The 16,198-nt window shown below is 39.1% G+C and overlaps 1 protein-coding gene across 3 annotated transcripts in view; it reads left to right on the forward strand.

Moving 5' to 3' along the window:
• The window catches only part of nlgn3a (neuroligin 3a), a 134,477-nt gene that overhangs the window by 19,916 nt on the left and 98,363 nt on the right, over window positions 1-16,198 (forward strand). The window contains exons 2-4 of one of the 3 annotated variants that reach the window (XM_084943224.1): window positions 2,897-3,606; window positions 4,686-4,745; window positions 16,033-16,092. In XM_084943224.1, the coding sequence (XP_084799350.1) occupies window positions 3,135-3,606; window positions 4,686-4,745; window positions 16,033-16,092 (592 nt within the window). In that variant the 5' untranslated portion in view covers window positions 2,897-3,134. The remainder of the gene's footprint in view (window positions 1-2,896; window positions 3,607-4,685; window positions 4,746-16,032; window positions 16,093-16,198) is intronic. The other 2 variants (XM_084943233.1, XM_084943241.1) reach the window with 2 other exon arrangements.

A 16,198-nucleotide genomic window follows, 5' to 3' on the forward strand; every position in this document is an offset into this window, starting at 1 on the left:
TTTCTCCCTTGGCAGTGCTTCAGCAGGTAGAGAGATCAAAGCGGAGGACCTCTGAGATGCTGTTGGAGAAGAGACTGATGAAGTCCTCTGTGCTGTGTGTCCTCTAAACACACACACTCCATCACACTGTCCTATGTCCTTGCTATGTCCTGATTAAAAAGTTTGACCTGATGTATTTTATCCTGACTAGAATTAGTCCCATCACTCCTATTCTCAGACGGTGTGAGAAAATCCAAACAGAAAAGACTTCATTTAAAATTGCGATGGAAAATTGACTATCTGTGTCTGCAAATGTGTGAATGGATGGCCTTTATGAAGCCTCCTTTGTCAAGCATTTCTGTTTTTTCAGGGAATCAATATGTGGAGCTTTTTTATGGCATAACTTGAAATCAAACACAAATCATGTGCAATTGAAGCAGAAACTGTTTTTGAAAAACAACCTGACATATAAGCCTGGCCATTAGCTTTCTGTCATTAGAATTTAATAGTACTTAAATACTTAGCTTTAATGCAATGTATCCTGCCGTTATGAAGATTAGAATACTAGGAAAAATCTGTTTTAGAAGTAGTTTCATTGGTATTTATTTGACCTTGTGGTAATTTAAGAGTATAGTTTGTGGTGCTTTTGTTTTTTTTTTAAAGGATGTGGACGACATTTTATTGGTATTGATAGGCTGAATATGAATAAGGTGGAGCGATTGTTAGACTTACAGCAAATTTATTTTAGTGTATCTCTAAAATATATATCTATATAGTAGGATTTTGCGCAAGGCTGTTGTGTTAAATAGAACAACATTGCAACAAATTACTTTAAAAAACAGGAAAAAATATCATCAGCAAGCTGCTGTGCATATTTACGGTATAATGCACTATTTTTTCTTCAGCGAACACAAGAGCAAACGTTAAGCTTAAATAATTTATTTAAGTGCTGTTATTTTGAGTTTAGTTACTGTGTGTTTAAGCTTTAATTACTGGAGATGCAGGGCATGGTTTCTTGGTCAAGAAAATAAGCCACAATGACCAAAACACTTAGCAATTGGTTAGTTCTCGTCTTGAATATGGCAGCATTCCCATAACCGTGCGGTGTAAAGAGTGCAGGGAGTGTAGCGAAGGTGATTTCTTGTCTTAGTTCAAGTACATGTTATTAGATTTTACAGTAATAAACTTTTCTGTATGGTTGCAAGCAAGCTATCAAAACTATAATGTGAGACTTGTATTGTACTGTAATTTTTAAATTCCTTTACAGTTATAAGCTGTTGATATAGAAAACAATAACTGCAAAATAGCAGTTCAAATTTGATCGCTGTAGCTGCCGGTGCTTTGCAGTTAGTTAATGGGGAAATTTCTTACAGTGTAGTTTTTATTTATCATGCTTTTGCAGGTTATTTCTTATAGAGCTGTGTTTTCACAGTATCTGATTATGTTCAAGTGTTTCACATTAGCTCGGCCTTTGAATGCTGTGGAATTGGTTTATTGTAGGTCCATGTCTTGTGTAAAATTTACATAATAAACAAAATGTTTTATATAAAACACACACACACACACACACACACACACACACATACATATATATATATATATATATATATATATATATATATATATATATACATATATATATATATATATATATATATATATATATATATATATATATATGAGTGAAGTGAGATAGGCTTTCTGCTTTTGGTACAGGGATCCTACTGAGCAGGGACCTGACTTTGCCAGATTGGCTTTTTTTTAATTTTGAAGCCTTTTCCACCATTTGCCCCCCCCCATGATAAATGATAATTTTTTCGTGTATTATCATTTAACAGGGACTCTGTGTGCCACAATCTCTGAGCAGAATTGTCCAGCACACATGTTCCATTCATCCAAGTTTTATTGAAAGTGGCCTGATTTTAAGTATTTACTAAATATGTGCCTGCACGTATGCATTATGTTTTTGATCTGAAGTGAGGTTTTGCATATACAACTAAGCATATAGATTTCACCAGCAGACTGTCTGCTGATCCACAGCTGCGGCGGATGGTAATAGCTGCCTAGCGATAACAGCACCTTCAGAAACGTCAGGATTGGTTTCTCTCAGCAGTTAGGTGCCCTCCAACGGCTGCTGATACATTATAAATCATTTACACAGTCATTTTGGAATGCAATATCCTCCTCTAAATGCTGGCTTTTCTTCTCCATTGTTAGTAGAGCAAACTCTGCAGTAGGCACACAAGGTTGAGAGGGACCCTAAGCCACAGAAATTGAAAATTGATCAAGCAGCGTGGGAAGGTGTTGTTACTGGTTCACCCTGGGACTGTTGATTAGCATTTGCAGCGCTGTCACTGGAGGGACCTGCTGCCTGTAGCAAACATCCTCCCCTCCCCCCCTTTTGTGTTCATCCCAAAAAGTGATCTCTTGAATGAGCAAACAATGAGAACGACATTTAATTTATACCTTGTGCATAACTACTCCAAAAGGCTACGCAGTGAAAAGGCTGCCAACATTGCGTGTTATTATGCGTGTATGACTCCCACTGCTAGTTTTACCACTGCCTTTTGTCTAAATATTAACCGTTAATATAAACGTCAGACTGTAAAGTAGAGAATAATTACCTACTGACAGCTGATGGCTTTCACACTTCAATTGTCCTGTTAGCATTATTTGGTACATCTTGACAAGTTACCCAACACTTAATTGCAATATCCAAGTCAAAGACAGGTTCTTGATTATATGGATTGATGATTGCACTAAGAGCTCTGTCATGTTTATGTGAGCCTTTTTTATGTCATGACTAAAAAATAAAAAAGGACTCAAAAAGTGGATAAAAATGACTGATTGAAAATGGGAGCAAACAGGTGGATTTTCAATTAACTGTCATTAATTTTTCTGTCCTCTTCTTTTGTAGCACTGGTTAGAAGATCCGACAAGCGGAGGAAGGACAGTGAATAAGGACCTCGCCACAGACAGGAACTGCGCAACTTTTCACTGTCTCATCTGTAAGCTGGTGGGCTCCGGTATCCCAGCTGATGACTGTCCCTCAGGTGCCTGCACTACAGGGCTGAGTGGGAAGCCTGTGCATTTGCTGAGGGCGGTGCCCTGGCTTGTATGTTGGTCACTTGCACTTGTACTCGCTCACAAGGACCATGTGGTTTTCTCCCGGGAGAAATCGTTTCCCCTCGCAGAACTGGCATGGTGCCTATAATTGCACCAATTTCAGCGTGTCCTTGTGGGTGTTAAGTTTTTGTTGGTGCTTTGCGGCTGTGAGTGGTCAGAACTACCACCCCACTGTGAACACACAGTATGGGAAACTCAGAGGGGTGAGGGTCCCCCTGCCTAGCGAGATTCTCGGGCCGGTTGACCAGTATCTGGGGGTTCCTTACGCTGCCTCCCCCATGGGAGAAAAACGCTTCATGCCCCCGGAGCCTCCATCTTCCTGGTCAGGAATCAAGAACGCCACCCATTTTGCTCCTGTCTGCCCTCAAAATATACACAATGCCGTGCCAGAGATAATGATGCCGATATGGTTCACTTTCAACCTGGATATAGTTACCACATACATACAAGATCAACATGAGGATTGTCTTTACCTAAACATCTATGTTCCAACAGAGGATGGTGAGTGTGTCGAGTACACAGGAAGAAACCAAACCTCTCCTCCTCTTCTTTCCTGTCTCTGCTTCCCACTTCCTTCTGTCTTCTTCTCTAAGATTTTGTGCCACCTTTGTTTTTTGCGCGAAGCATGAACCGTTGTTTAGCGCATGCTGTGTCCGTGTCCATCATACGACATCCCATCTTGACTAGATCTCTCATTTAGTCTTTTCATCAACTCTCCCCTTCCATGCCACTGTTAGAGGTTCCTCTTTTGATGACTAAATGACTTCTTAAATATGACTTATTGAGAAAAATAAATAAAAGAAAACGAAATCTAATCAGACATGAAACAGATTGGAAATACTTGGTGCACCTTCCTACCCTCACTGTCTTGATTGTTCTGGGGATATTAGCAATTAGTAGCCTGCCTCATAAGTGAATGATCTTCTGTAGGGTTGGTGAAATATTCTGTCTGGTACATGAGAGGCCTGTGGCATCAGCCTGACCTATGTAAGACCCTTTACTCTCCTTTCTACTTCCAGTTTGTCTTTCCACAAAGAGAAATGCAAGAGGAGACTTTGTGCAAAAAGGCAAACACAGATTGGGAATTTGTGAAGACTGACATTGCTAAAAGTGTTTGATTTCTATATATCTCTTTTAAACAGACCCTATTCTTTATCACTTGAAGGAGAGCCACACAGGAAAATGGGCTTGAAATGTTAAGTGCTCTGAGCGTCGCACATATAACGTCAAATAACACTTAACAGATTCGGATGTGAGCTCCAAAATCTTCCAAAACCTAGCCTCTCTGCCTTCCGTGTGGTCGTAATGGGTCTTAAATAGAAGTGCATGTGAATATGGGCTTCTTGTGTCCCAGGGTGCAGCAAATTCATTCCACCATTTTGGAATATTTCTGCAGCAACACCCCAGTTACTTTTTCAAAAGGTCCTCTGTTGTTCTTGTTGTTGATGAAGACCGGGAGGGTGGGAGGAGGAGGGAAAGAGGGAGAAGACGGGTTCTAACTCAGTCTGAGTTGTTGCATGTCACATGCGATCTTTTCCAGAGCTCTCTGTTATTTTGTAGTTTTTCCATTCATTTTACAGTCAAAAGAATATCCAAGGAATGTGCCAGGAAACCCAACAAGAAAATGTGTAGAAAAGGAGGTATGTAAAAAAAAAAGAAAAAGAAAGAAAAAAAAACATGGAACGAAAGGGAGGAATTGAAAGAGTGAAAGAGAGAGGAGAGTGATGGGTGCATCCTTCCAAAGCCGCCAATATCACCATCTATCAACTCCCAAATCAAAGTGCTAATTGGGATGAACATGGGACTTGTGACTCAGATCAACCTTGACATGAGTGTGAAAGATGAGTGAGTGGCTGTGCTGTGCTGCATGCCTGTGTGAGTAAGTGTGTGTGTGTGTTTAGGTTGTTGTGTTGTTTAAATGTGCGAGCTAAAGTCAAGGAGTAAAACTGCAGGTCTCCAAATAAGCAGCAGAATTTTTGTTCAGCGACAGATTGTGATGTCTACTGATAACCTGTGTTTTTTTTTTCACAAAACTGTGTGGATTGTTCATGTCTAAAGTGCATTTGTTTAAAGGTAAATACAACTGCTGATTAAATCAGAAGCATAAATGCCATTTTAAATGAATATTATTATTATTTTAAACTATCCCTGAAATGTTAATTTGCTACACAAGGAACTTGAGTCACGTTTCAGACAGCACTTAAGCCGCTTATTGAAAGTATTCGTCAAGCACGACACCTGAAAGCACCCCAGCATCAGCGGTTGATTTAATTTTCAACAAAAAAAAGTGTAACGCCACCTCTATCTCAAATTGATTATTCCCATTGTTCAAATAAGGGGTGGTGGGGTGTTTTACTGGCACGACAGCTTTGATCTATCCGTGTAGCAAATGGCCTCACACGCAGCCACGGAAAAGCACATCACAATTTTATTAGCAGCGGCTAAAGCACAACCACTGGTGACAAAAGAGTGTTAATTTTCCCAGCTTTCCCTTAAGGCACCGGGGGCCCTTCCAGGTAGCCTTAAAGTTGTGATCCTGAGCATATCTCGCTGCACAGTAAAGATTCCGTTTCAGCTGGGAGACCTCTGCTGCTGATTTCCACGGAGACAGGAGACAGCTCTTGGCCTCACTCTGTGCCTCGTACATTCAGCTTTGGTAAACCAATTTTGTTCGAGACAGACTAGCCCTTCAGGCACTTCTGCTTCTGAATTAGTCCCAGTTGTGGAATATACACAGAAATATCTATTTAATATTCCCCTTCCAGTTGGAATTTTTCAATTATCTTCCCCGTGTTTGGTAATGAGAAAATGGTTTATCATAAGTTTTATATGTTGGTTGTTCTGACATATTATTGTGCAGAGAGCTGACTGTTGTATAGTTCCTCTGTTGTTATAAACACAAAGTTCATCATTTTCAGTCTCCATGGAAACACTTTATATGAGATTCACCTTTTTTTTAAACTGTTTCCACTAATCATAGCTTTTGCTGACTCACCCGAGAAAATGAAGCATAATTCATTCTTACCAGGCGCACTTTGGTTTCGGTCATAATAAAATAAATAAATAAATACTTCCAACAAGGAAGATTTTTTTTAAAATTGGAATTCGAAGAGGAAACATTTTATGAGTCATGTGAATGATAATATATATTTTTAATTGTTGTTTTTTAGTTCCTACTTTTGGTTAAATCCTCTCTGTAAAATTATAAGTAAATGCACTATAACCAAGTGTATCTCTGTGCATGTACACAGATATACACACACAAGGTTTTATGTTTTTGCAGCACAGACCGGTATAATGCAGTAGAGTCATACACACTGTTCATATTCAGTACCAATAACGTCTCCACTACCAATTTTCCAATCTGTAACCGTAACTGATTTTCAGAAAGAAAAATGGTGATTCTGGATGAAATGGTTGTGTGATTGTTGCCAAGCAACAGTATGCAGTTGTGACAGGAGCTGAGTAAAAGGCATGAAGCACCTTTGCTGTAGTGGTGATGCTGATCAAGTGAGAAAAGTACAAATCCCTAATCGGATGTGATCATAATAAGATTCCTGCGTGCATGAGGTAAAGTCTTCCCATACGATGACTCAGAGAGTGTTTTACATAGTAAAACCACAGTGAAAAAAAAAAAATGGTTAAATATGAGGTTATACAATTCAGTTATAAGGGATTCATTTCCAGCAAACAATAGAGAAAGCCTATCATATGGATTCTGCGCCATTAGCGTCCTGCAGAGCATTGTGCAAGTAAAACATCTGATGCACTGATATCAAAGCTGCGGCTCATTTTCCTCCATTAAACAGAGGGAAAGCCTTTAAACCTCTCTAGCAGTGCCCTGAACAAAGATCAAAGAAAGACTCCTTAAATAAAAAAATAACATAAAGCTCAATACAGATTGTACTAGCTGTTTATTTTTTCAGTACCAGCATGGTTGATTGTTAGAGTGAGCGCAGGTTTTGCAGCTAATTTTGATGGGGCTAATTCACCAGAGCGTTTCTCTTTGTTCATAAACACTCTGATGTTTGCACTGACCACAGTGTTGCTCTAGAAGAGCAAGCGAGAAAAACATAGATGGTCTCTGCCCTCTACCACAGCACCGCATATCCAAGATGTCCGAGCAGGTAGCGTTTGAGGTCATGTGTAGGTGATCTAATGTGCAACATCAGCACCGTAGCCCACTGCTCACTCGCTCTCTCTGATGTGGCCTTACAGCACGTACCGAGAGCATGGAGCAGCGACGGCGCTGGAGACACTGGAGCCTTGGTTATATCACTCAGTCATTTTCCTGCATTTCCAGTCAGAGTGAATGGAGTGAAGAGGGGGGTAATGATGTGCGGGGACACAGCTAAGCAGTATTCAGCCCCAGAGTGTTAGATTGGCTGCAGATGGGTCAATTTTGTGAGGACAAACCCCGACGAGGTCAATATTTATCTGTAAAAGAGCTTTGCATTGTGAAATTGATCGACAAACACGAAAAAAAAAAGACCTGTAAATTCACATGCTTTCGACGAGGTGAAGTTCTGGTTATAATACGCTCCTGCTGCGCCGTGCGCTTCTTGTTTGTATAATGCTCACATTATTTCATACCAGGTTTTACAGCGTGTCGCTTTCATTGCTTGCAGCCTGCTTGTAAAACCCGTCCTCAGAGTCCTTCATGCTCACGTCTCTGAATAACGCTGATTCTGAGAGACACTCTGAGATCAACCTTTCCGACTCCTAAATTCATCCCTCATCATGAGTCCATTTGAGATAAGTGCAGCAAAATCTGTTGTACGTTTTGGCTTGATTTGGACCACTCAACTATCATTCCTATGCAGCCCTCACAGGCAGCAGGCTGCCATGTGTTACTCAGCTCAGCGCCAGTACTGAACAGTCCGATCGGTTGCCAAACCTGTAGATTAACTACCCCAGAAGAAACATGGTACAGTTTTTTTTTTCCATCTTACCAGATGACCTCCAGATGCTAGAAAGATGTGAAAACCGTATAAGAGCCCCAGTCCTGGTTAGACTGCAGCAGGGCCGCAGCAAACAGTAACACACCATGGTAATCCTGTTGGTTGGCCGACTGTGCTTGCCTCGAGGAAGGAGGGGCTGCTCCCTGAGTGCTGCCGAGAAGATCTGTACGCCAAGCAGACAGGGCGAAAACTTTCCAAGAAAACAAGAACAAATATTGGCTTGTGTGATTCGAAAACAGAGCAGATGCCCCATGTTTTTGTTTTAGAGAAAATTGCTCCTATGATCTTTTACAATTATCTATCTGGGATGTTTGATGACCCCAGTGAGGGAAGGCTGTTGCCGGCCAGCAGATGCAATCGCGCTGACTTGAGATGCAAAGCATGACCTAAGCAGGAAGTTCCTATTCAGTGGCCTCCTGCTGCTGTGCTGTCCAGCTTCCCCAGTCAATCCAAGGCTCAATATCTCTGTTCTGTTCTTTGTTTATCCCAAATTAAAAAGAAATGGTGGACACAGCCTGTGGAGTCTTAAAGCCCATTTAAAGAGGAAAAAACAATTTGTTGCCTCTCCTATCTCTTGTTAAGATAGACCGAGCTTCCACAGCCACTCGGATTTCCTCTTAAGTGTGATAAATTATTCACACGCATGTCCCTGGCCACACTGTGACATATAATGTTACACGTATATTTTCGTAAAGAATTCAGTCTTCCAAATTTGGTATCTTAAAAAATTGAGCAATACTTTCACACACATCATGCATTTGTAATTGCGCACCTGTCTGTGTGTTTAGGAGAGATAAAGAGATTAATGGTGCCTTGCGGACTTTACTTGTAAGCAAGCACCACAATGCGTTGCTATTTGTCTCCTTGAGGTGCAAGATAAATATTAAGGGGAATTTATGATTTTTAAACATTCAAAATGATCCATTGTTCACATTTACACTTGCTTGTTAGCTTAGCTTACTGCCTTCGCAGGGCTGGAATTGCAGTGCCCTCGTACTCGTGTGTAGGGACGTATAGTGATACGAATATATCCAGCGATACCAGTGCCGTTATTGATTTTGCTTACGGGTGTGTTTATTAATTTCCATATTGATTCCCATTGTGTTAGGTTGCATTTATACTCAGAAGCCCGCGGCCTCCGTGAAACTTGTCCCTTTCTATTATGAAGCTGTCGTTGGGCAGAAAGACAGCTTGCTGGCCTTTATTTGTTTTGGGAGTTTTTTATTTATTTATTTATTTTTGTCAAATTTTTTGGAGCAGCTGAATCACAGTGTGAGTTTTGGCTGTCCTTTACAGCAGGATTACAGCCTCCTTAACCTTTTAGCTGCATTCTCCATCATTCTCTCTTATGTGTCCCTCCCAAGCTGTGCCTTCACCTCTATGTAGGAAGACAGATTGAGGGAGATGAAGACAGACAGACAGACAGACAGAGAGGGAAAGAAAAAAACAACAGAAAGAGAAAAAGAGAGAAGAACAAGGGAAAACGGCCACCTGAGGATTGCAGACTGAATATAACTGCTCTAAATTGTCAAGGCTGCAACATTTCACATTTCACTAAGTCCCTTTCCACATTCTGACCTTTCTGATATTTAACTCCAAGGCCCATCTATTGTCAGCGAACCTTTTTCCAGCAAAGGAAAGGCAGTTAACATTCAGCCCTTCCACGATGTATTGAGTGAATTGTGGATTCAGTCAAGAAGCCTCCAGAGTGTGAGAGCACTCTGTATCTTAATGTCTGCGTGCAAGTGCGTGGGTGTATGTGTACATACGTACGCATGCTTGGGTTTATTCATGTAAAACTATATAGCAAACTAGGCTGTCTTTATGAAATGTTTCATTTTGATTTCCTCCGTGTAACGAGTAAACCCAATCGAGTGCGATTTCGTTTGAACCCGATTTGATAAATGCGACAGGTTTCTATTTTACCTTTCAAGGAACATGAATAATAGCTGTTATTCTACATGCCTGCCTGTTTTGAAGCAATGCAGATTTAGACACCTGAAGGCCAGCTATTCAAAAAGGAAACTCGGCACTTCATTGTAGTTTTATTTTAATGGCGCACACTTTTCACTGTGGCATTGCTTCAAACATTCAAGGTCAAGTATAGGATCGCCGGCTGAGTCGCTGCAGATGTCACGTATTTGCAGTCCATGGTAAAGATCCAGCGATTGACACACACACGGGCTCACAGACAACAATTCAAAATGACAGAGCTCACTCGTCGACACCTGTGCCCGTCTTGAGGATTATTACTCAGTAACCTAATTGTTTCAGCATGTCGATAGCAAAGGCGTTCTATAATCACTGTGTTCCTATCATTTATAATTCATAGCAAGGCCTGAAGCTTTTTATTTATTATTTATTTTGTAATTAAATCTGTATTTGTTTAAAGACAAGTAGCCCAAACCAAGTGTCCCTAGAGAGGCCTTTAGGTTACATAAACCCTACAGCAAATACCCACTGCACAGACTCAACAATAAATAAGTATATATATGCACATTAAAAAAACACAAAGCCTGAGCAGATTGAAGGGACAATACAAAACACAAAGCATGATGCAATATGAAATGAGAATTTCCATCTTTAGAAGCTACAACAAAACATATTTGTACAAAAGAGGATTTACGGGGCACCTTACAATGACAGCCAGATGCTCCACACACTACTTAGCCCAGAACTCATTATTTATGAGGCTGATATTAGCAAATGTAATAAAATGATGGAAGCGAAACTTATTTCATTTCTTGAGAAGTCGGCAGCAATGATCTTCAGACTAATTTCAAAGAGAAAAAGCAAGCGGCCTCTGATGAGTCTAAATGTTTTTGTTAGTTTGCAAGTTTTCTTGCTATTTTTGGATGCGTCTGAAATCTAACGTTTGAATAATGCAAGGTTGAGATATTTTATGTCTCAAATCTGTTCAATACAGTGCCTATTAATCTTTAGTTTAAACCCATTTATTTTTATTGAGGCCCAAACCCTGGAAGAATTGTTTTTCATGCTGAGTATAAAACACCAGTTTCCAAACCATGCTGCTGTTAAATGACCGGATTTATGAGCGGATCATCGCCATACATTTAAAAACTTGTTTCAAGACAAGTTTTTGGTAAGTGGGTCATACTGTATATATAAAGGTGACATAATCATCGTCTACTGTTCTAAAGATAAGATTTAAAGATACCAAAAATAAGTTTATATCAGATAAATAAAAATTGGAAGGGTTATGATTAACAATACCATGATTTAATGTGTGAAACGCCTTTTTAAGATCCAGAGAAAACTGCAGAGTTCTTCACCTTTATCAAATGATGACTTAAGTTGTTCTATAAAAAAAGCAATTAGCAGTCTCTGTGGAATAATTCAGGTGGAATCTGATGGCTGTAGATAATGGTTTGACTCTACTTTCTTCGTGAAATGGTGAGCTACAACTTTTACAGAAGATTAGAAAATACAGGTAGGATACTAATTGACTATAATTGTATGTCTGATGAGCTGCTCCTGATTTATAAATCAGCATCACTCTGCCTTATTTAAAAAAAAGGTCCTGATGATAATGGAATGGTTGACAAAATCCATAATAGTTTTTTAAAGTAAAGTTTTTTACTTTTGTAAAGGTAGTGCACTGGTTTAAAATAAATGAATTAATTAGAAAAGCACTTATAGTTACCAACCACTTGATCCCCAGTTTTATGTTTACTCATTGTTGGCTGTAGCTGTGTAGTATTTATTTCCGTTTTCATTGCTGGGTTAGGGCTATGATACTGATACTGAGTTACAGTATAAGCAGCATGTGTCTTAAATCTTAGATAACACGGGTCTCTTACACTGTAGACTTTATTAATAGAGCTATGTTCATGAATTCATTGAACTTCACTGGACCAGGTTAAACATTTTTCATTTGATTGATTGCTATTCATTTTTAGTAATCAGTTTATTTATATAGAACTTAAAGAAAATCTGCCAAAAAATCTGATAAAAAATACAATAAGACCATCACACTTAACAAGTTCCTGCCTAAAATTGTCCCATTTTACAACAATTAATATATTGTGTATAGCTTTAGGTTAACAGTTAACTTCAGTAATGTTAATTTGATGTTGTAGACAACACTTCATATGACTTAATTATCTGCTCTCTCCTGATAAAAACAAAAGAATTAATTTGTGACCTGACAGATTTTGTGATTTGCATGTCATCTTTAATAATTTGATAGGAGTCAAATGTTGTAATTGACATTTGAAATGTTGACCGATCGTTGTTATAATCATCAAAAAGAGAAAGATTTCAGATTTAAGGTTGATTGATTTCTGTAATCATTAACAACACTGTCAAAAGGAGGAGGATTTTATAAAATCATAATCCAAAAGACCACTTAAGACAAAAAAGTAATAGCTATTAAAAATTAATAGCAAGAATCAGACTCTATTACAATTGTTGAATATTTATTGAGTTTCCAGTGCAGATTATTGCTCCCTCTCCTTTCCTAGTTTTCCTGTGCTTACAGTTTGTACCCAGGGACATACATTAATAGCAGCTTTGAATCGGTTAGCAATGTCTTATTTAATCATGTTTAGGAAATAAACTGCAAACTCTAAAATGTCTACCAAATATTCCCTTTGGTTTATTATATATAGGTCTCATATGACTTTTACATAATTGATGAAGTTTATGTTCACTCAGTAATCTTCTCCTGCAAATACTCATTTGAGACTTTGTCCAGATCTCCTATCATGCAGGTCCCTCTTTGCGCCTTATTCTTTAGCATTTTGAGACAGCGAGTGTTCTCCATGTGGCTTCCTTTTCCCTGTTCGACAAAGCCGTTGTCACTATCACTGTTATGGCCCCCTCATGTGACTGCATCTCCACAGTTGCATCAGCCACTGCCACCTGCCTTCAACCAGAACCAAGCCAGACCAAATTCTGTCATTGTTTTCCAAGGTCTTCAACCGTGTATATGGCTGCTGCCAACCGGGTTGACAGTTGAAAAATCCTGTGCAGCTATTACAGTCACCAGTTCTACAACAGTGAGCCATGCCAGTAATAGCACCCACTGCCTAAAGGCCCCAGCAATGCCAGCCTGCCTACTGGCATCATTTCTGTAGCTTGTGTTGTCTGAGTTCTTGCAAAACTACTATTTAAATAAACAGTAGCCAGAACTTAGTATATGAAAGAAGAACTGGAAACAGTTAGCGTTAGCTAGTATTGTCTATGTGTCCCAAGAATCCATAAAACATAGTTGGAGTTAGCTTGTTGTTCCTTCTTTGTCAAGATGGTGCCATTATGTATCTTATTTCTTTGTACGAGTAGCCAGCTAATGTTACTACAGGTTGTGAAAATGCATTTAAAAAGGCATAAAGAGAATAAAACAACATGATGCATGCCCAACAGGTCATGCTGATTTGTAGCTGCCTGACCTGCCGGTCTCCACCAAAGCTCTATATTCTGTTCAGGCTGTTAATCTTCTTGTAGGTTTCTAGAAAGCCAACATGATAGATGTGACATTTGATAACTTAATGGTAGCTGATTTCTACAAAGGGAAGTTGACATTAGCGCTACTTGAAGCAACACATTTGCTTCAGTAAGATCACTGTGCTGGCATAACTGGGCTGCTGACACAGAGGGCTCCAAAAATATATCCTGGCGCAGAAGTTACAACATATTCAGCAACATATTCACCAAGTAGCTGACTGGAACACCAGATTAATTATTTTGTTAGAGTCCCACATTTCTGTTATTATTTGGCTGTAGATAGTGTAGATGGGATTTGAGAACCAATGCATTGGAATACCGTGCCTCCAAGTTTAGAAATTCCTTTTATTAATACTGATGTGTTTTTTTCTGACTGTTGTGCATTGCAAAACAATGACTTCAAACGCATGGCAGCGGCCCCCATGCTGCTCTGTTTCTACTAAGCAAGTTGATGCTCAGTAAGGAAAATGATAAAGAACATACTAGTAGATTGGATATTGGCATTATTATTAATCAAAATCTCATCAATAACAAATCGGTGTTGTTCACCAACAGTCCACTTACCTTCTGCTGTCAACGAGATGACACAAATGTTGGCATTTAAGCTTAAAGTTGGCATATTCATATCATTATCTTTGTTTATCTAAAAGTAATATAGCATGCTATACAGTCTGCATTATTCATTCACCCTATAATTGAAAAATGATGGGCAGATTAAACAAAGTACCAACCATGGTTCCAGTTCAGAGCATAAATTTGCTCAGTAAATACCATCACGCTCAGCCTTTTACATTATGCATAACACTGTATTGCATCTATCAATTAACAATGCATGAGGTATTCAAAGAGGACAACGCATTTATTCAAATAGAGCCTGTTTAACCAGTATCGATGAGGTCCACATTGCTTCTGACTTCTGTGAGTTATAGCGTTCAAGTCCGAGTCCACCAGACTGACTGCGTTTCCGGCATGAACATCAGAAAAAGTTTCCTAATACTGTAAACTCTCCGTTACAGCAAATAGAGGATAGAGAGGTTCACGCTTTAACATTCGCTGAGTCTCGTGGTCTGAGTGCATCCACTTTTGTCTGCTGTGCCATTACTGTTTGGAACCTCTGTGCTTACTGGGATCTTCCCTACTGATCGGGAATCTACAGCACATTTCATGGTCCCCACCTCAATTTCCCCCAAGGTCATGAGAATAAAAAAAAAGGATTACATGGGCAGAGACCAGAAATTCTCCGTGAAATCGTGTTCATTGCCTGCAAATTGATGTTAGAAGAGGTGGCAAAAACATTATTCAAATAAGTCATCTTCTTCGAATAATGAATGGTTCTGTTAATTCAATGTCAATCAGCCTATTATATTTTGTTATCAATTTGTATTCATTCTGGTCTTTCACTGGAGGAAACGCCCATGGTCAATAAAAGCATTAGGATTTGCTGTAGTGAGTACAGAAGAGGAGCGGACCTGAACTGAACTGAACAGGCATCAAGATAACGGATCAGGGCATCACCAAAGATCTGCAAGGTTTATAAAATAAATAGAAAAGATTAGAAAACATTTTTCTATTTTATTTATATTCCCAATATGTTTAAAAGCTTGTCAGAGGATGATTGACTACTAAATGGATGGTTTTGATGGATTGCCCTGTTGACTAATCACTGCTGATATCCCTAGACTGTGCTGCTGGTGGTGAACAACAAAAAATGACAAGGACGTCAAATGCTTATGGGAAATGGTAGGTGAAGATATATTTTGCAGACCCAGGGGAGTACATTTATGTACTACTGTGAAACACAACACAAGGACAAGATATTAGCGACTCTTTTGGGCAAAGAGACAGACCAATCGCATGCATGATGCATTGTTAGGATTTATTCAGATCTCAGCAGCTCTGGGGAAATTGCATTTGTAGTTTAAAACCCTTCCTTTCAAAAAGCTTCCTGATTTTCCTGTGCTCAAGTATCATTTTTCTGTTATCAAGTTACAAATTAATACCAAGGAGACTTCCTAGAGTCTCCTACAGTGTTTAAATGCACAAAATCCTCCAAAGATCAACATAAAAAGAAAACAAAAACTGAATGAGTTGGTGTATCTGTTCGCTTCTCCAACAGACTAGAAAAAGGTAACTCACATAAATAGGCTTGGGTTGTTTTTCCTGATAAATTTTAAATGGCTTTTCTGAAAATGTCAGTGGTGTATGACTCTGCTACAGATACATGTTATAGTAGCAGTGAAGTTGTGTTCATATATAATTCTGTAAGATAGAAATGTTTGTTTTTTCCTCATTGTAAGGTTTTTTTTTTATGTTTGTAGTCCTGCGATTGTATATGCTCTCTGTGCAAAATGAAAATTGTGTGGTGGGAATGTATTTAAATCAGCACTGTTGTAATTCGTGTGTACTTTTTGAAATGCCTCTCTTCCCATCTCTATTTTTCCAAACATGTTATTTTGAATTTCCCTGTGCCTCTCTATGTCTCTCCCTGCTTCAATAACAGGGACCCATGCAAAAAAACAGGGCGAGGATTTATCGGATAACGACGGTGATGAAGATGAAGGTATTTTCCATGGTGATCAAAGATGGTGCATGATTTTCTTACAAAAATGACACTGCTTTCTGATCATTTATGGATTTTTTGTTTTGTTTTGTTTTTTTGTTCCAAT

This window comes from Perissodus microlepis, chromosome 2 (genome assembly GCF_051167445.1).
Source record: "Perissodus microlepis isolate ML-2025 ecotype Zambia chromosome 2, ASM5116744v1, whole genome shotgun sequence".
Taxonomy (NCBI): Eukaryota; Metazoa; Chordata; class Actinopteri; order Cichliformes; family Cichlidae; genus Perissodus; species Perissodus microlepis.